Source organism: Jaculus jaculus, chromosome 14, assembly GCF_020740685.1.
Source record: "Jaculus jaculus isolate mJacJac1 chromosome 14, mJacJac1.mat.Y.cur, whole genome shotgun sequence".
Lineage (NCBI taxonomy): Eukaryota > Metazoa > Chordata > Mammalia > Rodentia > Dipodidae > Jaculus > Jaculus jaculus.
The window spans coordinates 69,190,773-69,216,879 of record NC_059115.1 but is presented as its reverse complement, the minus strand read 5'-3'; the positions used below and the strand labels follow the sequence as shown (position 1 = coordinate 69,216,879).

General features: G+C 44.9%; 2 protein-coding genes across 11 annotated transcripts in view; one reads left to right on the top strand and one right to left on the bottom strand.

Annotated features, from left to right (window-relative positions):
* Window positions 1-5,855, bottom strand: part of Spata9 (spermatogenesis associated 9) — a 64,245-nt gene extending 58,390 nt beyond the window's left edge. For all 8 annotated transcript variants that reach the window (XM_045133268.1, XM_045133267.1, XM_045133269.1 and 5 more), the window contains exon 1: window positions 5,648-5,855. The gene's annotated coding sequence lies outside the window, so the exon portion shown is untranslated. The remainder of the gene's footprint in view (window positions 1-5,647) is intronic.
* Window positions 5,229-26,107, top strand: part of Rhobtb3 (Rho related BTB domain containing 3) — a 60,796-nt gene continuing 39,917 nt past the window's right edge. For 2 of the 3 annotated variants that reach the window (XM_045133264.1, XM_045133266.1), the window contains exons 1-5: window positions 5,229-5,305; window positions 5,566-5,794; window positions 10,520-10,706; window positions 21,095-21,249; window positions 23,649-23,760. In XM_045133264.1, coding sequence (XP_044989199.1) covers window positions 5,304-5,305; window positions 5,566-5,794; window positions 10,520-10,706; window positions 21,095-21,249; window positions 23,649-23,760 — 685 coding nt within the window. In that variant the 5' untranslated portion in view covers window positions 5,229-5,303. The remainder of the gene's footprint in view (window positions 5,306-5,565; window positions 5,795-10,519; window positions 10,707-21,094; window positions 21,250-23,648; window positions 23,761-26,107) is intronic. The other variant, XM_045133265.1, reaches the window with a different exon arrangement.

Genomic DNA, 26,107 nt, shown 5'->3' with positions numbered 1-26,107 from the left:
GAAGGCATTCTTTCCCTTAACTGCTCACACTTACTGCTGAGAACAAACCACATGGCCCAAGCTAGCTGCAAAAAGTTTAGGGAACTATCTTAAAAGAAAAAGTGGGCCTCGTGAACATCTAGCCAGGCTATGTCTTTCGTAGAGGAGGAAGGGCACCAGCCAGAGATTCCCAGTCTAAATCTTGAATATTACCTGATCTGATTTCAGAGGAAATCTCTCGGGAAGCCGCCAGCATGCCTTTTCCTGCCTGTCTCAGTCTTGGACTCTGCATGCCACCTTTATTCACTGCTGCTGTTCTTTGAATGGGAAATAGTCATGCGTGTCTTCATACCTCTGCATGTGATCTGCATGAAATATCTGTCTAGTTCGGTTTATTTATTTGTTTCTGAGTTAGGGTCTCATTCGACCCCAGGCTGACCTGGAATTCACTCTGTAGTCTCAGGCTCTCCTCGAACTCACAGCAATTCCCCTACCTCTGCCTCCTGAGTGCTGGGATTAAAGATGTGGGCCAACCATGCTCAGCTGTCCAGTTCTTTTGAACATTCCTTCCTTTCCAACCTCTTCTTTGTTCAAATCTAGCAAATTCTTCCTCATTTTTAAGGCCCAAAACAATGTTTCACTGCCCCTATGAATTTCTATACAGCATATACCTATATAGCATAGATCTAATCATTCACTGAACTTTGTGTTTGTTGGGTTTTACGAGGTAGGGTCTCACTCTAGCTCAGGCTGACTTGGAATTCACTATGTATTCTCAGGGTGGCCTCGAATTCATGGCGATCCTCCTACCTCTGCCTAAAGGTATACACCACCACACCCGGCTTCATTCACTGAACTTCAAAAAAAATTTTTGAAATATTTCTTTATTTAAGAGAGAGAGAGAATGGGCACACTAAGGCCTCTAGCCACTGCAGATGCATGCACCACCTTGTGCATCTGGCTGTAAATGGGTTCTGGGGAATTGAACCTGAGTCCTTAGGCTTTGCAGGCAAGCACCTTAACTGCTAAGTTATCTCTCCAGACCCTCATTGAGCTTTTTAATCTTTGCTCTATGTATGTACTTTTATTATTGATGCCTTGGCTCATGCAAGTATCCAGAAAGCAGCACATTTTAAAAAAGATCGAGAGGAACTGTACAGTCTAGTGGCCATTGATAGACTTAGCTTCTTATGGGCACAGATGGAGTCCATTACATCCAAGAACCGTCCACACACACTGTGGTGGTTTGAATAGCATAGATGGCCCCCAATACCTTCAGTTGTTTGTAGTTTGCATCTGCTGGCTCTGGCTGGAGGCAATGTCACTGGGTGGATCTTAAATTGTGGTGGTGGGTTTCTAATTTCAATCTAAAGATACGCAAAGTGTGCCTAGCTGGAGTTCCTGAAGTGTGCTCTGGCTTTTGACTTTTAGGCTTGTGCTTCTCTCTGTCTGCTTGGGCCTGTGAAGGCAGACCAGCTTCTTTTGCCATTATGGAACTTCCCCTGGATCTGCAAGCTTCAATAAATATCCCTTCCTCCATAACTGTGCCTGGTCTGGAAGTTCATCTCAGTGAACCCGAATCTGTCTGCTACACCCTCTCACAGCTCTTGTCGGGCTCATATACTCAGTAAGTGAGGAAGGAGAGAATGCTTTCTTCTTTCTAGCTACTTCTAGTTCTCACACGTCTGCTGTCTTTTTTTGTTTGTTTGTTTGTCAGTTTTTGCACATTTTGTATTGGGTTTTAAAATGACATTAAAGGGCTGGAGAAGATGGCTTAGTGGGTAAGTATTTGCCTGCAAAGCTAAAGGACTCTGGTTCGATTCCTCAGTACCCACGGAAGCCAGATGCCCAAGGAGGCACATCCCTCTTAGTCAGTCTGTCGTTTAATGCAGTAGTGTTAGCTGTCTGTACTTTGTTGTGTGATAGATTTCTATAACTTTTTTTCATTTGGCAAATCTTAAACTGAATACCCCAATAATGGCCCTTCTCCTGCTCCAGCCCCTTAGAAAACTGCACTACTTTCTGTTTCTAAGACCCTGACGTACCTCATGGAGCTCACGTCAGTGAATGAAAGACTATTTCTCTTGTTGTGACTACCTTATTTCACTGAGCATGAGGTCCTTAAGGATCTTCCATGTTGTAGGAAGATCCATGGAAAAATCGTTGACCAGGACATGGTGGTAGGCACTTATAGTCCGATACTCTGAAAACTTGATACAAGATTGCTAAATCCTGGAGTTTCCTATCAGCCTGGGCAACATGGTGAGATACTATCTCAAAAAGAAAGAAAGAAAGAAAAATAAATCCAGGCCTGGGAGATGGCTCAGCAGGTGGGAGTCGCTGCATAGGCACTGAGGCCTGGTTGTTCCTGAGTTTGATTTCCCAGCACTCACATAAATAATCGAGTGTGGCCAGGCACATTTATGACCCTGGTCCCTTGGGGAGCAGAGACGGGAGAATCTCTATGGCTTGCTGGTCAACCATTCTGACTGAAAAAATGGCAGCTTCCGGTTCACTGAGTGACTCTATCTCACTTAGATCAGCAAAAGCAGGAGGGCACTGGCCATTCTTCTCTGGCCTTTGCACCATGGGGCCTGCCCAGCAGTCCATACGTGGGCACACACCACGCATCACACACACAAAGAAAAACATCGTTACTTAGATACTCCATTCTCTTTATTCACTCATGCACGCTTTTTTGTATTTGACCTGTGGGTCACTGGAGGGAACTAATGAGAACACGTATTTTCATTTATTATTTGAGAGAGTATGAGAGGAAGAGGAAGAGGCAGAGGGAGAGGGGGAAAGAGAGAGAAAGAGAGAGGAGAGGGAGAGAACAGGCACACCAGAGCCTCTAGCCACTGCAAATGAGCTCCAGATGCATGCACCACCTTGTGCAACCTTGCGCATCTGGCTTTAAGTGAGTACTGTGGAATTGAAGCTGGGTCCCTAGGCTTTGCAGACAAGTGGCTTAACTGCTGAGTCATCTCTCCGGCGAGAACACGTACTTTTTATGAACCCCACAGGAAGGGAGATGCTGCATCTTAACTTTTTCAGGATGGTTAAGTTTCTGGAGGCTAAAAAAAAAACACTACACTTGGGTACAAAGGGAAATTAATTTAAAAACATCAGTAATGTTCTGAGCATGACTATAATCCCAGCGATTTGGGTGGGTGCATTGATAGCTGGAGGGCAGACTGGGCAATGTTGGAAGATCCCTGTCCCAAAGAACAAAAAGGAAAAAGAAAATCAGTGCCAACATAGAGACTGCCTCCTGTTCTATCCCACTGGAAGGGGGACAAGAAAGTATTAACTTGTTTTCTGCTGGGCAACAAGGGCTCATAGCATGAAGCCCTTGACATTCTCTTACCTTTGTCTACTCAGACCCCTTCCAAAAACAATCCCCACCCCAAGTCTCTCACATCCAAAATAGTTCTGCCGAGAAAAGAAACAGCCCAACGCAAAATAGGGCAAAAATAAAGAAATGAAGGGATAAACAAGAACTCCTGGTGGCTTGTGCGATGTTGGGAGAATCTTAATAGAGGAGCTCAGAGTAACCCACCGTGATCATTTGGACTGAGACAGTCTGAGTCCCTTCAGGGACAGCCACAACCGTTCACTTCAGCGTGTCATTGTAAAAGAATCCGAGGAATCTTTGCATTAACATGATGCTTTTTTAAAAAAATCTGGTCTGTGAACCATTACTAAACTTGCAACCATAATATGCACTGAAAAAAAAATTCCAAGTTAACTAGCATAACTCCGTTTAAAAAAGTGACACTTTAAAATCTCCAGGGCTGTTCTTCTTCTTCTTCTTCTTCTTTTTTTTTTGTAGATTTTGGGCAAATATACCTTGTCATAGTAAAATAACCTCCTCCAAAGGACATTTGCAAATTCACTGGTTGTGTGAACAAAGACCCGTTCTGCAGCAGCATGAATGTTGCCTTTATTCCTCTCGCTCCTTTTTCCCCCCTCACAAGTATGACTTTACTAAACAGCTGTGGCACATGTGGACAAAAGACAAACTGGCAGGCAGAGGCGATGCAAACACGTTAGATCCAAGGCAAGGGTGCATGTGTGCGTGTGTTTGTGTGTGTGTGTGTGTGTGTGTGTGTGTGCAGATGTGATGCAAACACTAGATCCAAGGCCCAGGCAAGTGTGTGTGTGTGTGTGTGTGTGTGTGTAGAAGTGACGCAAACACTTTACATCCTAGGCAAGTGTGTGTGTGTGTGTGTGTGTAGAAATGACGCAAACACTTTACATCCTAGGCAAGTGTGTGTGTGTGTGTAGAAATGACGCAAACACTTTACATCCTAGGCAAGTGTGTGTGTGTGTGCAGATGTGATGCAAACACTTTAGATCTAAGGCAAGTGTGTGTGTGTGTGCGCAGATGTGATGCAAACACTTTAGATCTAAGGCAAGTGTGTGTGTGTGTGTGTGTGTGTGTGCAGATGTGATACAAACACTTTAGATCCTAGGCAAGTGTGTGTGTGTGTGCGCAGATGTGATGCAAACACTTTAGATCTAAGGCAAGTGTGTGTGTGTGTGTGTGTGTGTATGTGTGTGTGTGCAGATGTGATGCACTTTAGATCCAAGGCAAGTGTGTGTGTGTGTATGTGTGTGTGTGTGTGTGTGTGTGTGTGTTGGGGTGGCCTCTCCAAGCGGGGCTCACCTCCCTCACCTCCCTCCCGAGGAGAGCCGCGCCGTCCCCCGCGAGCCAGCCACGCCGCCCCACCCCCTGCCCGGCTCGCGTTACAGCCTTTCCGAGTTGAGCAAACTTGCTGCGGGCGGATTGGCGGCCCGGCCCCGGGGAGCTCGGGGCTCGGGGGCGTGGGGCGCGGGCGGGGAGGAGGCTCGCTCCTCGGTATCCGGCGGGCAGCACGTCCCCCTCGGGCAGCCCAGCCCAGCGTGCGCGGCTCTCCGGGGCGGGCGGCACGTGCGGGCCGGGAGCCGGAGCCGGAGCCCGAGGAGGAGGAGGAGGAGGAGGAGCGGGAGCCGCGCGCTGGTCGCTCCCGCCCGGCCCATCTGCTCCGGGGCGGCGCGGGATGTCCCCGGGCGCTCGCTGACTGGCTGGCCGAGCGCCCCCGGCTGGCGGCCGGGCTCTCGGGCTCCCTCCCCTCGCTGGCTCGCGCCGCCCCGGCTCTCTCCAGGCTCCGCGTCCGCCCGTCCGTCCGTCCGTGAGTCCGTGCGTGCGTCCGTCCGTCCGCGCCGCGGTGGAGGCGCGCGCGAGGGGCCCGCGGGCGGCCGGCCCCGGGCTGAGCGGACCGCGGTGAGCCCCGCTCGCTGGCTCGCTGGCTTCCTCGCGGTCGGCCTCATCCGCGATCATGTACGTAGACGCCTCGCCGCCGCGCTGCCATTGTCTGCGGCGGGCCGGGGTCCGGCCGCCCTCCACCCCGCCCTCCCTCGCTGACGCCCCCAAGCCCCGGGGGCTGCGCCCACCCTGTCCGCCTCCACCATCCCCCGGGGGGGGGGCCCGCGCGTGATTGACAGCTCGCGCTCCTCACCGTCACCCCCACCCCCCGCCGCCCCGCCACCACCACCACCACCACCCCGACACCCCAGCCCGGCCTCTCGGTGCCCCTGCAGGTCCATCCACATCGTGGCGCTGGGGAACGAGGGGGACGCGTTCCACCAGGACCACCGGCCGTCGGGGCTCATCCGCACCTACCTGGGCAGGAGCCCTCTGGTCTCCGGGGACGAGAGCAGCTTGCTGCTGAACGCCGCCGCGGGCACGGTCGCGCGCCCCGTGTTCACCGAGTACCAGGCCAGTGCGTTCGGCAACGTCAAGCTCGTGGTGCACGACTGTCCCGTCTGGGTAGGAAGCGGGGGGCGGGGTGGGCAGCCAGCCCGCGGGCTGGGCAGCGGGGGTCCGCGCCGAGCCACCTTCCCACCCCCCTCTCTTTCTCCTCCCCTCCTTTCCTGTGTCCTTGAATGCAGAGTGTCTGTCCACCTTACCTGGGTGCACTTCTTAAACATTTTTTTTTTTTTTTTGCAAAATCTCGTCCTTTGTTTCATTGGGAAGGGGGCAGCCCATCCAGAAAACACTTCCAAGAAGCTGGCAAAAAAAAGGGGGGGGGACGCCCCAATGGGGAGCAATGACTCCCTTTCACGACTGTAGGTGGTCCCCCGGGTTGGACCCCCTGACAGGTGACTGTGCAAACCCCTAGGGACACTGCTGGGGTGTGTGGGGGGTGTCACCAAGTTCGGCTGGCACAAAGTGATGTTGAAGTCTACCCCGTGGAGAATACGGAGATGTTCGTGTTCTATAAATACAGAGCTCTTATAGCTCAACACGGGCAAAAATACTTTTCACTGGGACAGTTCAGAAATAGTATGGAAAGGGGAAGAAAGGGCAGGCGGGGCCCGAGAGCTAATTTTAAATGACTTGTTTGTGGCCCTGTGAATCTGTGAAAACATTATAATGTTTTCTTTTAGTTTACTAATGTAAATACTCCACATAGTAGCTGTCTGCGTCTTTGGTCATTCATAAATCAGAAATTTTTGCGAATGTTGCTTGGAACATTTTTTTTTTAATCTTCAAATTTATGGTAGAAATTATAAGTGTATAAATCTTAGCCCCACTCTTGTTTGATTAAAGGACAAGGAAGCACCTTGACACGTAAATACCTTCAGTGCACAGGGACATTGTATTTCAAATGTTTTCATTTAATCTGATTTTTGGATGAGTTTTTACTCATATTGAAGTTACATATGTTTTAGTTAAAGGTTGTATTTTGTAGTAAAGAAACTTTAGGGTCTGAAAAAAGGATACAAATTACTGTGTGGGGTTTTACATTGAAATAGCAATTTAAAAAGTAAAAACCGAATCAGAGCTCCTGGGACCTAGCATACCTATGTATAGACATGTGGGAATATGGTTTGACAAAATTCTTATACAGATTTCCATGTTAGGGAAAGATTACTTGCCTGTATAACTTTTATAAAATATTAAGTTATGCTAACCTGCTAAAATACATTAAAAACAGGCTTTTCCACAGAAGAGATGGTATTCACCCTTCAGTGTGTTAGCCAGTGCTATGCAAAGGTTCTGGGAGAACTTAAAGGCCGGTTGCTGTGGAAGCCAGTGGAATACTTCTTTTACTTTCGGTCCTTTCATTATGAAAGATCTTAACAGCCTAAAAATGGACTCATCAACACACTGGTGAACAAGTGGTTAGTGGACAGAGTAAACAAATTGTAGAGAGAATAAGGTGAATTTAGGATGGCTATTCCTTTATTTAAAATTTGAGCTGTTAACTCTTTCCTGCTTGTGTTCATTTAGCAAAGGACGGTGCTTAAGAGGCTCTGTGTTATTCATAGTAAAACAAGGCCTTTAAAATGGATCTAGTAAGCCTTTGAAGTCTGGACCCTTGCTTCGGAGTATTGTCCTGTTCTACTGGGAGAGTCACCTTGTGTGTGGCTAGATTTGGCGCCTGTTTTCTGGTTTTCAGATATAGCAGATGACATTGGTGTGAAGTTCACCCCGGGGGTGTTAAAGTTGATGGCATTTATTAGCTGCTTTTGGTGTGTCCCCAGTCACAGAGTATTCCAGACAGCTGAGCCGTTAGAGTGCAGGTTTTGACATCAAAAGGAAGTGATTTCACCCACCTTGCCATTCAGTGCCTCTGTGTTTGTGGTAAATCTTTTACCTTGTCTCAGCCTCCGACTGTGGAATAATCATAATCTCTGCCTCCTGCAGCTGTGCTGAAGAGTCAGGTCGTCAGGGGACAGGCTGGATGTGGTGGCTTCTAGAATCAAACACAGTTCATAGCATTCTGTGGTCCTGTCTTGCACTGAGCAAAGGGAAAGCTGACCCTGGTCAGCTAAGATGTAGCCCAAGGCAGTGCACTGGGATAGAGGACATGCAGCCCAATAGTCAAGCCGGATGAAATTGTTCCTTCTTTGTAGAAACTCAGATTAAAAGAAAGAAGACATATTCCTATTCGATTCTCCAAGTCTGTGTTGCATAACGCCCTTGCCCTAGAGAAATCCTGCCTCTGATTTACAGGGGGTGGGAGAATGTGATTTCCCTCCTCGCTCTAGACACCAGTGGAACGTGTTCTTTTTGACATGGCTTGAGAAGAAACATGCTGCTGCTGTCTTGGCGTTGGAATAAGATTCTCTTTTCTGTAGGTTTTTGGTTTGTTTTTTTTCCCTTGCTGGGTTCTTCACTGTGTATACTTGGTACTTTTAAAATAAATAGTCTTCAAATTCATTAGAAGAACCTCATTACTTAGTCTGTTCTCTCTCTCTACCAAAAATATGTGACAAAGAAGTGAGTTTAGCCAGGTGTGGTGGCACATACCTATAATCCCAGCACTTGAGGAACAGAAGCTGGGGGACCAAGAGTTCAAGGCCAGCCTGGTTACATGAGATCTTATTTTAAAAATCTGAAAAAATAAAAATCATAAAGAAGCGTTCACATCTTTGAAAAAACAAGTGTGTAGGATTTGAAGCTCTGAATTGTTTGGTGAATAAAAGTATTTGTAGTCATTCATCCTCAATAAGACAGAGTTAATGAAGGCCAACCTACTCCCCCACCCCCCATGACATTTTCTCTTAAATGTGTCCTTTTCTGGTCTACTTCTCTAGTAACTCTGGGATTTTGAGCTACTTGGAATGTGGAAAGCAGTGACTCTTGGTTTATTGTCTCTGTTAAATGGTGCCTTCCTTTACACTGGTGTGGCTTATAATCAGTGTTGTATCCTAGGGTCTGACTTTGTCTCCTGTCTTTGTTATACTTGAGCTGTGGTACCTGCATACTTTGAATTTGAGTTCCATACTGATAGAGTTGGAACTGAATGGGTTTTGTGGTTTGGGATTTGGAAATTAGAATAGCCTTCTGCTGGGAAATGTCCACATCTTCTTGGGCTGTGTCCTTCTTGTCCATCATCCTCTCCTCCTTCCCACAGTCATCCTGTATTCCTCCTCATTTGCCCCAGCCTCACATCCTTCCCAAGTTCAAATCCTGTGTCCTTCCTCAGCCTCACCTCCTAACCTCACCAACCAAGTTCAGTCCTTGATCCTTCCTCATTTGCCCCAGCCCCACCTCCTTCCCAAGTTCAAATCCTGTGTCCTTCCTCAGCCTCACCTCCTAACCTCACCAACCAAGTTCAGTCCTTGATCCTTCCTCATTTGCCCCAGCCCCACCTCCTTCCCAAGTTCAAATCCTGTGTCCTTCCTCAGCCTCACCTCCTAACCTCACCAACCAAGTTCAGTCCTTGATCCTTCCTCATTTGCCCCAGCCCCACCTCCTTCCCAAGTTCAGTCCTTTGTCTTTGGTGTTGATACTTCCATCATTTCTTTTCTGTTTTTTTAAAACTTCTTTCAAAACGCTCTGCCTATTCCATTTTTGATAATGCATCCATGTTTTTTAAATTCCGCAATTCTCATATTCCTCAGAGTATACTCTGGGAGATGGGCAGGTGGGGGAGGCACTGGTAAAAGAAAAGGGCATAGTTGTGGAACATTCCTTCAGAATGCTCCACATGATCTTGAGGGTGGTAGATCAAAACACTCTTCACCCTGTTCTGGACTCATTTCAAAGTGCACACTTTCATAGCTCAACAGTTTTTGGGCTGGTTAGCCATTTCTATCTCTTATTTCCTTAATCTAGCTTTATTATATCCTAGAAGCACATACAAAGGCCATGTGAGAGGAGTGATTAATAGTTAACTAGGTGCAAGAAGAAAGCTACGAGTATCTTTGGAGGTGGAATTTCTTTACTATTTGCACAAAAACTGAGAAACTATTTTTAAAATATCAAAGCATTACATTTCTTCAGGAGTTGGCAACACAATAAGTTACCTGATTCTAAAGATGAATATTATTAATTAGTGCAAAAGTAGAAATTTCAGAGAAAAAAAACTTTATCCTGAATTTTTAATCTGTATGAACAAAATACATGGATTGCTCATATGTTCCTGGTCATGTTACACTTAAAGTATACCAGATGTTTTATGAAGGTACATTTCCCTGTTCCCCTGTACATACTACATAAATATTACTATATTTGTATTTGTATTGTATTGTACTGTAAAGTTGGAAATTATTAGGTATAAAATGTATGGGACACCACAGGATTCAGTGTGTTGCAAGTCAAAAATACCACAGCCTCCTGGAGCGTCTAGCTGGATCATAGAAAATCCAGTGACACTTCCTTACTCAAGACCATGCTTTTGCATGGAATGCATAGAGCTCCATTTTTGACATACCTGGGCAACTAAAAGCAACTCTTTTGAAACAAAATGTTTATTTAACTATAGATAATTGAAAGAGGTTGTTTATTTCATCAGTCACTCCAAAGTTCTGTAGATGTCTTATGTAACCAGTATATAATTGCTTAGACTATATGAATAAAAATAAAAAATAAACATCAAACATTTTTTATGTAATTAGTTAGCTACTTAAACTAAATTTCATAACTTCTAGAATTTGGCATATGATAAAAAACTGAGACTAATATGTAATGTTATTTTTATTTTGTGATTGATTTGAAGATAAGTAAACTGAAGGTTGTTATTTGCAATTTTTTGTTTAGGACATTTTTGACAGTGATTGGTATACCTCTCGAAATCTAATTGGGGGTGCTGACATTATTGTGATCAAATACAATGTAAATGACAAGTTTTCGTTCCATGAAGTAAAGGACAATTATATCCCAGTAATAAAAAGAGCATTAAATTCAGTGCCAGTGATCATCGCTGCCGTTGGAACAAGACAAAATGGTAAGTGCTTCATTTTCGTTGTTATAATGAGCATTCAGGTACCAGATTAACTTAAACAGAGCTAAAGTTATTAATGATTAATATGGGTGTACTTTGGTTTTCAAATGCCAGCTGTTATCTCTTCATCATTTCGTATGGCAAATAAGACATTAAAGGAAGGGACCACAAATTGCTGCTGTGATTTTGATGGGTACAAAGCTTCCTTTCAACTGCTCTTCCACAGTAGGGAAAGAAGTCAGTAACTGTGTTCTTTCGACATATGAAAGATAATAGGGCTCGCTTTGCGCTGCAGGCATCTCTTCTTTTGCCAATCTAAAGGTCCACTCAGTTGGCAAGAATAGATTGTCCACTTGAGGAGGTGGGCGTGGGAGGAGGATTGACCGCAGAGAGCCAGGAGTGAGCTGAAGTGTGGACTGTGCTGCCTCAGGACAGACTGTTGACGACACAGTTGATGACTTCTCCGGGTTCAGGCTGTTCCAGCCGTTAGCTGCATATTATTGTCGGATACTCGGGGTCAACTCGGGACTTACTCTGATTTGGTGGCCGTTTTTAGTAAAGTAGTCTGTAAATTTTTTATTTTTTTCTTGCACGTGTGTGTGTTTTGACTTTTAAATTGAGGTATGCCCAAGTAAGGGACACAGCATTTCCTGTTGTTAGAGTACAGATTAATGCCCGTTTGCCCGTGTGTGCATCCACGCTGTCATCCAGCAGATAGAGGGAAAGTACGCTTGCGGCATTCCAGAAAGCTCCCTCGGCCTCCTCCTCCTGCTCAGAGGGAACTGCTGTTCTGACTTCTCACAACATACAGTAGTTTCCCCTCTTCCTGAACTTCACACAATGGGAAGTGCCCCGTATGTAATACTTATCTGTAGTTTGCTCTTTTTATTACTTTATATTATTCCTTGGCATCAGAGTGTCATAATTTGTCTCCATTCTCCTTTTGATGATACTTCGCTTGCTCCCTAGGAGTGGATTGCTGGGTCAGAGGGTACGTATATGTTTAGCGTCAGTAGATGCAAATAAAGCAAGCTTGACCCACCCTCGACCATGGATTCTCAGCACTTCCTTATCTTTTTTTTTTTTTTTTTCTCCTCATGAATCTCAAGTTATCCCTAGTTCCTGAGTCCACTTCCTTTTCATTCCTCAGCCTTACATTCATTTACACCGTGTTCTTAACTTGGAGTTGCCAGTTACATCCATGTTTACCAAATTTAATACACTTTACTAACAGTTCTCTCTTGGAAATTATCCAAGCAAACCAACCGTTCTCTCCACTGGCCAAAGCTACTCCTTATCTCCTGGTTCTTCCAATTCTCTGCGTCGTCGTTGTGTGACCAGTTTCCTTCCCACCTTTGTCCCATGAGCGCCACCAGCATATGGTGCAGCTGCCCTTGAGCTCCACCTCGCCTGCTCCTGCCCAGAGCTTGAGCCCACTCCCTGATGGCCCCCGCCACGCGTGCCCATCTGCACACGGATGGCCGTCCTCTGCCTCTTTGCCTCGAGCCTGTTTCTCCACATCTCCCTAGAAACCACCTGAACTTCCCGTGGGTGAATGAGCAAGACCTCTGCCTTCACCTCAAGTAGACTCCTGCTGAACCCACTTTTCTTTCCCACTGCCTTCCCCATATCTAGCTGATTCACAAACTTGTTTGATTTGACATTTTAAATAAATCTGAATCTCCTTGCATCATCATCTTCGCCATTTGGTTTCAAGTTCTTGTTACTTAATATTCTGTCTTGCAACTGACAGTTTGTATACATGTGTATAATGTACTTCAACCCCAGTCCCCTCCCCATTTAATATTCTTTTGCATTGATGCTCTTTTTGGTTTCCAAATAGGGTAAGACTTTTGTTGGGCTTCAGGTTTAGACAGTTCTGAAAGTTCTTTCTGAGGGGAACAAACAGCCACAATTTCAGGCACATCAACATTGAAAAGCAACTATCTGTTTATAATGAGCAAAGCAAGCACGACAAATTATAAATCTAAAGGAAAGACGTCGTCAAATGCTATGAACATGTTAAATATGACTCTGTTAAACTGCCTGCCACATCTTTAAGTTGACTTCTGCCTTTTGGGCTGTGATGTTGATCTGTTATAGGGATCATTGCAATCTTCCTATAGAGAGAAGAGAGTGATAATTAGTTGTTGTCTTTTTTCCCCCTTTCCCAGCTTCTTCCCTCTCCACATCTTGCTGGCCACAGGCACCAGAGTTCACGTTGGGCTCATATTTCAGCCCAGCATTCTAGTGTCTGATCCCAAGTCAGTCAACACTGTAGGTGGCAGGAACATTTCTAGAAGTCTTTCCTATAGCCAGAAAATTATCAACACTTACCTGTACAAGGAAGTACTACAAACCACAAGCAATGGCTTCTTCCTAAACCAAAAGTCACATTTTCCTTGGGGTCATTCAAAAAAGGCCCACACTTCTCCCCAGAGCCACCTGAGACAGGAAACTTGACACAGTGCAAAGAGACAGTCATCTTAAAATAATCATAGTTTGCAAATTTTCCAAAAGCATATGACTTATGTGAAAAAATGTATTGTTCAGTTTTCTCCCAGGGTTTTGGGAAGAAACTCCAAATAAAGGACCTTGAGGCTGAAGTCTTCTCAGCTTCATGGTGATTTGACCTCTGACCTCTGGCTCTTGGTTTGACTGGTTCTCAAGTCAGTTCAGAATAATCATGCCAAAATACAAGTCAGCATGAACCCAGTGCTCTGAATTCTTTAGCGACTTCATTCTCTTATTTTGCAAAATTTGAAATGTAAGAAGGTTGACAAGGTTAGAACATTGAACCCTAGAATTTATAAACAGGCACACATACTCATATATGCACACACATGTACTTTTTTTTGAACCTTTTGAGACTAAATCTTCTGTAAGATTTCTTTACTCCGGATTACTTCAGAGCTCATCAACTAAGAACAAGGCCATTTCAGCTCTTATCTGTAGTGGAGTCCTCATTCAAGAAAGTTAGCATGCTGTTTGTTTTCTGTTCGACCGTTACTAAAAATATGATTCCTATTTATTGTTCTCAGTAGTTTTTGCATACTGTATTTGCTTATCTAGTCTCTTTTTAAAACATTTATTTATTTATTTATGAGAGTGAAAGAGAGAGAGAATGGGTACACCAGGGCCTCCAGCCACTGCAAATGAACTCCAGACATGTGCGCCCCCTTGTGCATCTGGCTTACATGGGTCCTGAGGAATTGAACCAGGAGGGTCCTTTGGCTTTGCAGGCAAATGCCTTAACTACTAAGCCATCTCTCTGGCCCTTATCTAGTCTCTTTATGAAGCATAGTTCCCATATTTTTTGGGGGGGGAGGCTGTCCTTGACATTTTAAAAGAATTTTGTCCCATCATTTTGCATAAATCTTCAGTTCTCACAAGTATGCTTGCAAAATCGTGATGGTTCTGTCATTCCGTCCACACTTTGGTTGATTTTCATCTCTAAACAGCTTCCCTTCTCTGTGTTCCCCCACCTTTCTGCTAGAATCATTGCAATTTTTAGATTTATTTATTTTAAATATTTTGTTTATTTGAGAGAAAGTGTGGAGAGAGAGAGAGAGAGAGAGAGAGAATGGGCATGAAAGGACCTCCAGCCATTACAAAGGAACTGCAGTCACATGCGCCACCTTGTGTATCTGGCTTGGGCAGATACTTGGGGATCTAACCAGAGTCCTCAGGCTCTTCAGGCAAGCGCTTTAACCACTAAGGCATCTCTCCAGCTTAGATTTATCATTATTGTTTTAATTTAGCAGTTTTCAATTCACTCTTCTGATTATTCTTTCTGGTATATACATTATCCTGCGTCTGTCCAGAGGGAGTCTTCCAGCTAGCTCCAATCCGTTTTAAGTCTTCCTTTCTTTTCTGGCCTAGGACATCTGAATTGTCGACTTCGCCCACCCCAGCCTCAGATCTGCCTTTGCTCACAACTCCTTTACATGGGGAGTGATGCTTGGGAGCTGCCGTCTGGGTTTCCAGGGTTCAAGTCACTGCAGGCATCCCTTGGCTCTAGTTCCTTTTACTGGACAGAGCCTGGCATGATGGAGGTTTTCAAGTCAAAGGTTCTCATCGATGCCCTAATTCCAACCCTGTATTTGTGGGCATTCAAGTAACTTCTCTTGTAAAGGCCTCACCTGGAAGAGAAAACTCTTCATGACTGCTTCTAGAACCGTGTAGGGCAGTCTAGGGTGGTATGTTGGCACTCATAGGGAAGGTGACTTGGGACATCATCATCCCTCCATTCTCTCTGTTTTCAGGCCCTCTAGCTACTGCTCATAGATCCATGGATTACTTTTCTTTTTTCTTTCTGTTTTTTTCGAGGTAGGGACTCACTGTAGCCAGGCTGATGGGGAATTCACTCTGCAGTCTCAGCGTGGCCTCAAACTCACAGTGATCCTCCTACTTCCGCCTCCAGAGTGCTGGCATCAAAGGCGTGTGCCACCTCGCCCGGCTGTGGATCCCTTTTCTGATGCTCTTCATAGTTATGAGTCCTCCCCCCTTCTTTCCTCCCCTCTCTTCCTTTCTTGCCTTCCTCCCCTCCCCCTACCTCTCTTCCTAGTGTTCCTCCTCTCCCTTCCTCCTCTCCCTTCCTCCTCTCCCTTCCTCCTCTCCCTTCCTCCTCTCCCTTCCTCCTCTCCCTTCCTCTTCTCCCTTTCTCCCCTCACTTCCTTCTCTCTCTTTCTCACTGTTGTGTTTTTTTGTTTTTCTTTTTTAAACACTGTCTTACTGTGTAGCCCAATCTGGCCTTGGATTTAGGGCCCTCCTGCCTCAGCTTCCTAGGTGCTAGAATTACAGGGATCCCTTTATTTCTTTGTTGCTTTGCCCTTGACCTCTTTTTTTTTTTTTTTTTCCAGCTCATCACTAGTGCTGCTGGCTCTGTTCTCCCCATCTGCTTGATTAAAATTTTAATCTCACCAGCTTTCCATATCCAAAAGCTCTCATTGCATCCTTCATAATTTCTTGGTCCTGGGTTAAAGATGCAAGGACTTTATTTTAAAATACCCAGTGAAATCAATTTCACTGAATTACTCGGCCTTGGTGGATGTTAAATGCGGCTTTGTGTAGGTGTGTCTACAGGTCTTTCTGCTGGATGAGCTTTTATTGGAATTGTTCATTTCGCTTTTCTTGCTGGATGGCTACCGTCCCCTTCCCAGCTGCCATGTGGGCGGGTGGAAGTAGCAGGGCTCTCAGAGGCAGCAACACTGGCCATTTCCTGCCTCTGGAGTGTTCCAGCTGGTCTCCAGCCAGGCACCTTTGTCTGCTGCTTCCTGCTCCTCCCTTCACATCCAAGCGCACCTGTGTGGCCTTCATGGTTCACTTTAGGCCTGCGTTATCTCCCTTTCAAGCATTCCTTGTTTCTGGGCTGATAAGACCTCTCCAGTAATTCTCCGTGTTGGTATATAGTCAGTCCTGCATCCCTTCGTTCCCCCTCATTTATTAAATCACTTCTGTGGCCTGTCAGGGAGGAGAGATGGCAGCGTGGTCTTAGCTTGCTGTCTTAAAAGTGGAAACGAATGTTTTCTTCTCTTTCCCATCCAGGTCACTGTGCTTGGAATGCACCTGCATGCATTCTTATCGTATCTGCTTAGCAAATTCATGCTTATCTTTAATTAATTCCTTTTTCTGTGAAGCCATCCACAGTCCCTCCAGGCAGAGTTATAATGTCCTCTCCTTTGTTCCCATAATATCATATCCTTTAGTGCTTAGTGTATTATGGCCCACGTGTTTGAAGTCATGTCTGTCTTGGCTCAGTTGACTGAGTCTCTTAACTTCTCATCTTTATATCCCTGTGCCTGATGGGTGGCACATCTTTCTCAATGAGTGAATGATTAATAAAATGGTTCATAAATAATCGGGATGAAAAAAATCAGTTTCACTAATGAGATGAAATTAATTCATTACATAATATATGATTACAGTGTAATTACAGGGCTAAATCTAGCTGCTCAACTCAAGGACCTTTTCACTGCCCTCCGCCTCGTGTTTGAGATATGTGAAACTGAGCTGGCTGCTCTCCCCGTAATTCTGTTGGGACTCTTTCAGCAAATATACCTAGTCTTGTCTTTTTTTTGTGGCTATTACATACATATTTGTTATAAATATATGTATTTGTTCCAGACAGGATTTCACTGTGTAGCCCAGGCTGGCCTGGAATTCTCCATAGCCTAGGCTGCTCTTGAACTTGTTATTCCCTTTACCCTCCCGAGTGCGAGGATGGCAGGCATGTGCTGTTATGCCTGACTCTTTTGCACATCCTTTTGACAGTCTTGACCTTGACCGTGAAGATGTCTTCACCACACTTGTCTCTGAACACACTTTTGGCTTTTAGCAAACTGTGAAGAAGTTTCTTGCAGAGTGAGCCTAGGGTGTGTTTTGTATCCTTAAGCTCCTGAAAATACTTATCCTGTCTTTGAATTATTTTTTCTTTTTTTTTGAAACTGTGATAGAGATTTGAGTTTTACTGGATTAGAATATCTAAAAAGAATTTCTAAGGCTTCCAAACAGTTGCAAGAAATACACAATTCTCAAAAGCCACTGCTTTGAAAGAGATGTTTTTCATTTGAACACTGGATTGCGTTGTGTTTGCTTAAAAAGAAAATAGACATTCTATGGTAACATCTTAAAAGGTAACCTGTAAGGGAGATGTGACCATGAGGACCCACAGTTTAAGATTATGTTGGGAGCTGGGCATGGTGGCGCACGCCTTTAATCCCAGCACTCGGGAGGCAGAGGTAGGAGGATTGCTGTGAGTTCGAGGCCACTCTAAAACTCCATAGTGAATTCCAGGTCAGCCTGGGCTAGAGTGAGACCCAATCTCGAAAAACCAAAAAAAAAAAAAAAAAAGAAGTTAAAAAGATTATGTTGGGTAATCTGATTGTTTCCGGTGACATGATTGGTGTAAATGTATGTAACCCAGAAAGCTTTTATTGATTCTCCTGGTAGAACTCAAGTGAAGCCAGACTATTACTTAGAACCTTAGGTAATACAGCTGATTGAGCTGGGGAAATGTAGGAATAATTCAGAAGAGAATCACAAGATAACTAATTAGGAGCAAAAGTCCCGAATGAAGGTCTGAAGAAGTGATACTTTCCAATCAAGAGTGCATGTAGCTAAGCGACAACTGATTACTGCATATTCGAGTTTGTAACGATCAGACATCTTTCCTTTTGGCAAGTAAACAGAAATGGCCACAAAACGGGAATGGGCATACAATGGGGCCTTATTCCTCTGGCTTCAACCTAAAAACCAGTACTTTTTCCTCAAAGAACAGTTGTTTGTTAAACATCATTTTACATCAAGTTCGTTTTTCACCCGAAACACTACTGACTTTGCCTCGTTTTTGTACAGAAGTAAAGTTTTAATGAGATGATCTGCCTACGCACCCCCTTCCATCCACAGAAGGAAACCTTTGTAGAGATAAGAAGGCCTCTGTCTCCAGGAAATCAGACGCTGTTTACAAAGGCTTTGTTAAGAATGAGAAATGCCAGTGTGTTCTTTTTCCAAAATAGCCTAAGTTTTGCATGAAAACTTTTACTAAGAAATTAAAATAATCATGGAGAAAGTGAGCTCAGGTTAGAATTCATCACATAAATGAACAAAGCTTTTTAATCGCTGTTTTTTTTGGGGGGGGGTTTCAAGGCAGGGTCTCATTCTGGCCCAGGCTGACCTGGGATTCACTATGTAGTCTCAGGGTGGCCTCCAACTCACAGCAGTCCTCCTACCTCTGCCTCCCGAGTGCGGGGATTAAAAGCGTGCGTCACCACGCCCGGCTGATCGCTGTATTTTTGGTACTAATAATTCTTTACTAAAATTATTATTATTTTTTAAAAATTCTCTCTTTAGATGTCACCTTTGTTTCTCAGGTAGTCCAGTAACAGTTTTGTCTTTGTGTCCCAGCTCTAATTTACAGGGAGACTTTGACATGCCACCTGCCTTACCTTAGCCAGTTTCCTCCGTGGTAAAATGGAGATGCCTTCAGTAACGATAAGTTCTCAGCTGTGTGTGTCTGTTGGATGCACACGCACACACCACTACAGGATTACACACACGGTATGCGTGTACTCTGAATATCCTCAGTCTACACACTGTGTTACGCACGTGTCCCACCTGTATACAGTGATTAAGTAACATGCTTTTGTACAAGAGGAGTTGCTCCTCTGCCTTTTCCGAGCTACTGCACACGCGCGGAGTTGTCAGGCTGGTTGGGTGATGGCACTGGCAGAGTCCCTTTCAGGCTTGACTCTCTGCAGGTGGGGACTGCCTTGCCCAAGGTTATACCGAAGCCTCTTGGAGGATACGAAAGCCCAGCCACCCTCCATCGACTGAGAAACGTCTCTGCAAGGCCCACTCAGCTTCAGGGACCCGGAGGGTCAGCTGTGGCTTCCGGTGCAATCGCGTTGGCATTGCGTTTGCAGTTTTTCCTTTACCCACGCATCCTGGTCCCTCACTCTGCATCACAGTTGTTCCCAAGGTCACCCCCTAGTGAAGTCTCTACTGCAGAGCACACTTTCCAGGGACATCGGCCTGCTACAGTGTGCATTTCTAGATATGACTGCTTCTCTCTTTTTTTTGTTGTTGTTTATTTTTATTTATTTATTTAAGAGCGACAGACACAGAGAGAAAGAGGCAGATAGAGAGAGAGAATGGGTGTGCCAGGGCCTCCAGCCTCTGCAAACGAACTCCAGACGCGTGCGCCCCCTTGTGCATCTGGCTAACGTGGGTCCTGGGGAATCGAACCTCTAACCGGGGTCCTTAGGCTTCACAGGCCAGTGCTTAATGGCTAGGCCATCTCTCTAGCCTGACTGTGTCATTTGACTTAGCTGCCATTTAGTGGCATATATGATGCTGTGGTGGTGAGACAGAGACCAAAGAAAAAAAAGCCAGCTGATGGATAGGAGTGGAACATGTGCTTTTGGCCAGAGTAAGGAGTATTCTTGTAAGTAGCCACACACACACACGTATGTATATATATACCATTCCATCTGTTAACTATGTATCTGGGGCAAACAAGAATTATAGGCTAATTCACTTTGAGTTAATCCTTCTTATACATTCATTTGTTAATTTTTCAATTTTAAAGAGCAAAAGATAAGTGATTGAATGTGAACTTTAACGTACAATGCTTTGGGTCAGTGATTAAAATATCTGAGTAAGGGCTGGAGAAATGGCTTATTGGTGAGGGAGGTTGCGTGCAAAGTCAAAGGACCATGGTTCGATTCCCCAGGACCCACGTAAGCCAGATGCACAAGGTGATGCATGTATCTGGAGTTCATTTGCAGTGGCTGGAGGCCCTGGTGCGCCCATTCTCTCATTCTTTCTATCTCTATCTGCATTTCTCTCTCTCTCAATAAATAAATAAAATAAAATATTTAAAATACCAGAGTAAGAATGCACTTCATGTGAAATTAATACAGAGAATGGCAGTTTGCAGCCTTGAATATAGGTGAACTTTAAGGTTCTAAAACTGTAAGGTTTATTCAAACTTTATGGACATACATACATAAAATTTATGACAAGGGCTAGAGAGATGGCTTAACGGTTAAGGTACTTGCCTGCAAAGCCAAAGGACCTCGGTTTGAATTCCCAGGACCTGTGTGAGCCAGATGCACAAAGTAGCACACGCATCTGGAGTTTGTTTGTGGTGACTGGAAGCCCTGGTGTGCCCATTCTCTCCCTCTCTCACTCTAGCTCGCTCTCTTTCTCTCTCTGTCTATTTCCCTCTCTCAAATAAATAAAAACAAAATAATTTCTTTTTAAATTATGACAAAAGAAAATCCAACTCCCTGTGTCTCATGGTTTCTGTGGACGGTTGGGTTTTAAGTTTGACACGTGGCATACTACTGGCCTGGTGATATTGACGCTGGGGTTGTGAAACCTACAAGGCCTGATGTCACTTGATGGCAGTGTCGTTGCTCTGTTATTGATGATATCAACTACCATTCATAACATGCACGTGTCAAATTTTCAATCCGTCTGTTTTCTAAAATGCTGTTTATTTTTATAGGTCATGCTAGTCTATCTAGGGACTTTTCCATCACCACTGCTGCTTTAAAGTATTATTTATTTGAGAGAGGCAGATAGAGAGAGCATGGGCGCGCCAGGGTCTCTAGCCACTGCAAATGAACTCCAGATATGTGTGCCACCTTGTGCATCTGGCTTATGCGGGTACTAGGGAATTGAACTTGGGTCCTTAGGCTTTACAGACAAGCACCTTAACCACTAAGCCATCTCTGTAGCCCTTACCGATGCTTTGTATTGAGAATCCAGTGGATAGCGATTGTGATCCAAGCTCTTAACTTATTGACACTGTCAGCCTGTGTATGTACATTTCTTTTGCTGTTTAATTTCAGAGTTTTTTGTTTTCATTTTTTTTTTCCCCTCAGAAGAATTGCCTTGCACATGCCCCCTGTGTACCTCGGACAGAGGGAGCTGTGTCAGTACAACGGAAGGGATCCAGCTTGCTAAAGAACTAGGAGCCACCTATCTGGAGCTCCACAGCCTCGATGACTTCTACATAGGGAAGTACTTTGGAGGAGTGGTGAGTGGCAGTTATGGCATCTTATCAGTGTGGATGGGGATGACAGTGTTAGAGTGAAAGGAAATGGAACGTCTTGTGTTTAAATCAGTCTGGAGGAAGCGCTGTGCAGCGTTCGCTTCAGGCATGGGCAAGTTGGGTACCTGCCCAGGAGCTTTGGAGAGCCCCACCTCGCCCTCCCCAGTTGCACCCCTCCTCTTAGGGCACAACAATCCAAGGCGATGTGTCTACCTGCAATAGGTACATCAAGTTTCTGGACCTGTACCTAGAGTTACTGTATGTGACTATTTATATCTTGAAAACAATAAAACTAACCCCAAATTCAACTCCTTTCCGTAAGTCACACTTTGGGTGCCCTTGGAGCTATGCGCAGAGAGCAGCTGCTGCGCTGGTGAACGCAGACAGTGCGCAGCATCCCTGGAGCACACCGCTCTGTGGGACGGTGCGGTCCCTTTGCCGGGCCTGTGCCGGGCCTGCCCTGGCTCTGACCCCCTGAAGGTGCTCGGCTTGGCTGGGGTGTATCGCCCTAGGCCTGAGACGTAGCTGAGGGGTAACTGTTCAAGGGGGAAGGACAGCAGGAGCAAAGGAGCCTGGATGGCCACTGGTGAGCTCAAACCTCAAAGCCTGGAGAGAAGTGGGGGTGAGAAGAGGCGAAACTGGAGATGGCTGTCATTGAACTACATGAACCTCTGAGGAGTCTGACAATGTCAGTCTAAACCTGACCTCCTGGGCCTTTATGATCTATCAAGACGGAAGTAGAGCCGGGCATGGTGGCGCATGCCTTTAAACCCAGCACTCGGGAGGCAAAGGTAGGAGGATCGCCGTGAGTTTGAGGCCACCCTGAGACGACATTAGTAAATTCCAGGTCTACCTGGAGGGAGTCCCTACCCGAAAAACTACAAAAAAAAAAAAAATATATATATATATATATATATATATATATATATATATGTATACACACACACACACACACACACACACACACACACAGAAGTAGTATAGACTATCTTTTAAAGAACGCGTTGTGTTTTTGTTTGGCATGTCAAGTATTCTGTTGTGTGCGTAGAGTTTTGGCACCAGGTCTTGCAAGGTATGTCTCGTGACGTGGAGCTAGGTTACTTCGTGTGGATGAGAGTTTTAATATACAAAGGACAGATTTCAAAGAAATGTCCCTACCTACAATTTCACTAGCACTAATCGCAGTGTTTGCCCACTGAGAAAATTACTGTTAGCAAGTTGTAGTATGTGGCTTCTTGTTTATTTAAGAAAATATTTCTTGAGTTCTTTTTTTTTTATTTTTGGAGGTAAGGTTTCACTCTAACTCAGGCTAATCTAGAATTCGCTATGGAGTCTCAGGCTGGTCTTGAATTCACAGCAGTCCTCCTACGTCTGCCTCTCAGGTTCTGGGATTAAAAGTGTGCACCACTATGCCTGACCATAAATTTCTTTCTTGCTTTTCTTTTCTTTTTTTAAATTTTTGTTTATTTCTGTTTATTTATTTGAGAGCAACAGACAGAGAAAGAGGCAGAGAAAGAGAGAGAGAATGGGCATACCAGGGCCTCCAGCCACTGCAAATGAACTCCAGATGCATGTGCCCCCTTGTGCATCTGGCTAGCTTGGGTCCTGGGGAATCAAGCCTGAACTGGGGTCTGTAGGCTTCACAGGCAAGCGCTTAACCACTAAGCCATTTCTCCAGCCCCATAAATTTCTTTCTTAATTAGGTAAGTTTCTTTATGTATAGACAAGACACAATCTGTCTAGATACCTTTTTTTTTTTTTTCTCAAAGGAAGGGTCTCACTCTAGCCCAGGCTGACCTGGAATTCACTCTGTATTCTCAGTGTGGTCTTGAACTCATGGTGATCCTCCTACCTCTGCCTCCCGAGTGTTGGGATTAAAGGCGTGCACCACCATGCCTGGTTTAGATACATTTTTTTAAGATTAGGAATTGTATACCTGTGCTTTCTTGATAATACTGGCACTAGCTGGAAAATGCTTGTAATGTGCCTGGGGTACAAATAACAATCATATCAGAGTTATAAATCTTTTCGTTTGTTTTTAGAAGTAAGGTCTCACTCTAGCCCAGGCTGACCTAGAACTCATTATATAGTCTTAGACTGGTCTCAAATTCACAGTAATCCTCTTACCTCAACCTCCCAAGTGCTGGGATTAAAGGTAATGCACCACCATGCACAGCAGGGAGAGCGAGAATGGTCATGCCAGGGCCTCTAGCCATTGAGGACATACATGTGCCACTTTGCACATCTGGCTTTATGTGGGTACTGGGGAATCAAACTTGGGTCATTAGGCTTGGCAGGCAAGCACCTTAACCCTGAGCTATCTCTCCAGCCCCCAGAGCTATAATTTTGTCAGACCTTTAACTCTGATTTGATTTATGTTTTAGTTGGAGTATTTTATGATTCAAGCCTTAAATCAGAAGACAAGTGAGAAAATGAAGAAAAGAAAAATGACCAACTCATTTCATGGGATTCGACCACCTCAGCTCGAACAACCAGGTATGTAGACTCAAGTTAATTTTTTTTCAAAAGTACATTTTTTTCCCCAGACACAAAATGGTCTGGATATCCATGACCTCACAGTGCCTGACACTACTTACACAAGACCATCATAATAGGAGGAAAAGATCATGACATTAAAATAAAAGAGAGACTGATTGAGATGAGGAGAATGGAGTTTCAAAGGGGAAAGTTGGGGTGGAGGGTATTACCATGGGATATTTTTTATAATCATGGAAGTTGTTAGTAAAAATAAATAAATAAATAAATACATTTCTTAAATAAGAGATAGAGAGAGAGAAACAGAGAACAAGGAAGAGGGAGAGAATGAGTGTGGGTATGTCAGGGCCTCCTGCCACTGCAAATGAACTCCAGACACAGGTGCCACTTTGTGCATCTGGCTTTACATGGGTACTGGGGACTCGAACCTTGGTCATCAGGCTTTGCAGGCAAGAGTCTTTAAGTGCTGAACCATCTCTGCAGCCCAGCTCAAGTTATTTCTTACTGTCATTCTTCCCAGGTATTAGAGAAACTGTTCCCAAACTTGAATGTGGTCAGGGGCTGTAACAGTCACCTTCTCATTGCTGGCACAAAACATCTGACAGTGAGCAGCTTATGGGAGGAAAGAGTTTAGTTGAGCCTTATATCTTCATCCTGGCTGGGTCGCTTCACCCCACATCTGCAGCGGAGAGAGAACAGGGGGCAGGGCTGTCTCCGAACACACATTAGGCTAGACTTAACAACCCCGAGGTCAGCCCTCAGAAACCCACCTCCAGCAAGGCTGCATCTTCAAGCCCTCCAGCCGCTCGGGACTCAATAGGAATCTTAATCAAGAACCCTGCAGGCTGTGGAGGGTATTTACATTCAAACCACCAGGGGGACCAGCTGGCGTTCAGATGCTGTGAACCTGGGATCGGGCCCAGAAACTTCTGGGCTGGTGCTGGAGCTGGTGCTGGAGGTGGTAGTTAAGCCACAGTTTTTGAGAAATGCTGTTGGAAAATTTGAACTGTCAGATTTTTAAAAATAGCCTTTGGTGGAGGGGAGCTGTTCTATACTAAAAGCTAATATTCAGTGACTGAAAATGCCACACTTCAGTCTCAATGAGATCCCTTGCTCAGTACAACATCGAAAAGGCATTCTTTGGGACACTGTGTAAACTGTTAATGTCAGCTGGAAATGAGCTGATTAGATCATAGATTTTTGTTGTTGTTGTTAATTTGCTTGTGGTAACAATATTGTAATTAGTAGGTCATTGGTCCTATATTTGATAGATAAATTTGAAAATATTTTAGGGCCTGTGTCCTAATAATTGCAGTCTTTTGGGTATGTGTGTGGTCTACTTATCTTATATGTACACATGTTGCTGGGTGCATAGGCACACATAATAATGCATGTGGAAGCCAGTAATCAGTCAGATGTCTTCCTCAGTTGCTCTCTACTTGTTTTTTTAAAAACCAACAGTAACAACAACAAAAGCCATCAGAAAATACCAGGGTCTTGTACTGAACCTAGAGTTTACTGATTCAGCAAGAAAGCCGAACAGTCAGTCTTAGGGGACGCTCCCGTCTCTGTCTCCCAGAGCCTGGATTACATGGGGCAGTGCCCGACTTTTCCCCGGGTGCCGGGGAGCCCAGGTCCTCAGACCTGCATATCAAGCACTACCCTCTGGACTATCTCCCCAGCCAGCTACACTCCACTGGTAAATTATTCATCTGGGTCTCTGAGTCTGTAGACCCGAAAAGTAGTTTATTATTGTCATTTTCTTTTTTTAAATATTTTTTTAATTGATTTGCAAGCAGAAGGGGAGGGGCAACGGACGTGTTAGGGCCTCCAGCCTCTGCAAATGAACTCCAGATGCATGCACCACTTTGTGCACCTGGTACGTGGGTACTGGGGAAATGGAACTTCAGCCATTAGACTTCGCAGGCAAGTGCCTTAACCCCCCCCCCCCGCCCCACCAGCTATCTCTCCAGCCCTCATTTCCCTTTTTTTTTTAAATTTTTTTTTGTTTATTTTTATTTATTTATTTGAGAGCGACAGAGAGAGCGAGAGAGAAAGAGGCAGATAGAGAGAGAGGAAGGAATGGGCACGCCAGGGCCTCCAGCCACTGCCAACGAACTCCAGATCCTGGGGAATTGAGCCTCGAGCCGGACTCCTTAGGCTTCACAGGCAAATGCTTAACCGCTAAGCCATCTCTCCAGCCCTGGGTTGAGGTTTTTCATATGGACAATATTTTCATTTCCCTTGGATATACTCCTAGGAGTAGAGTTTCTGCATCACAGGATAACTTCATGTATAATCCACTGCTAGTTTTTCAGACTGTTTTTCCAAAGCAGTCACGGCACTC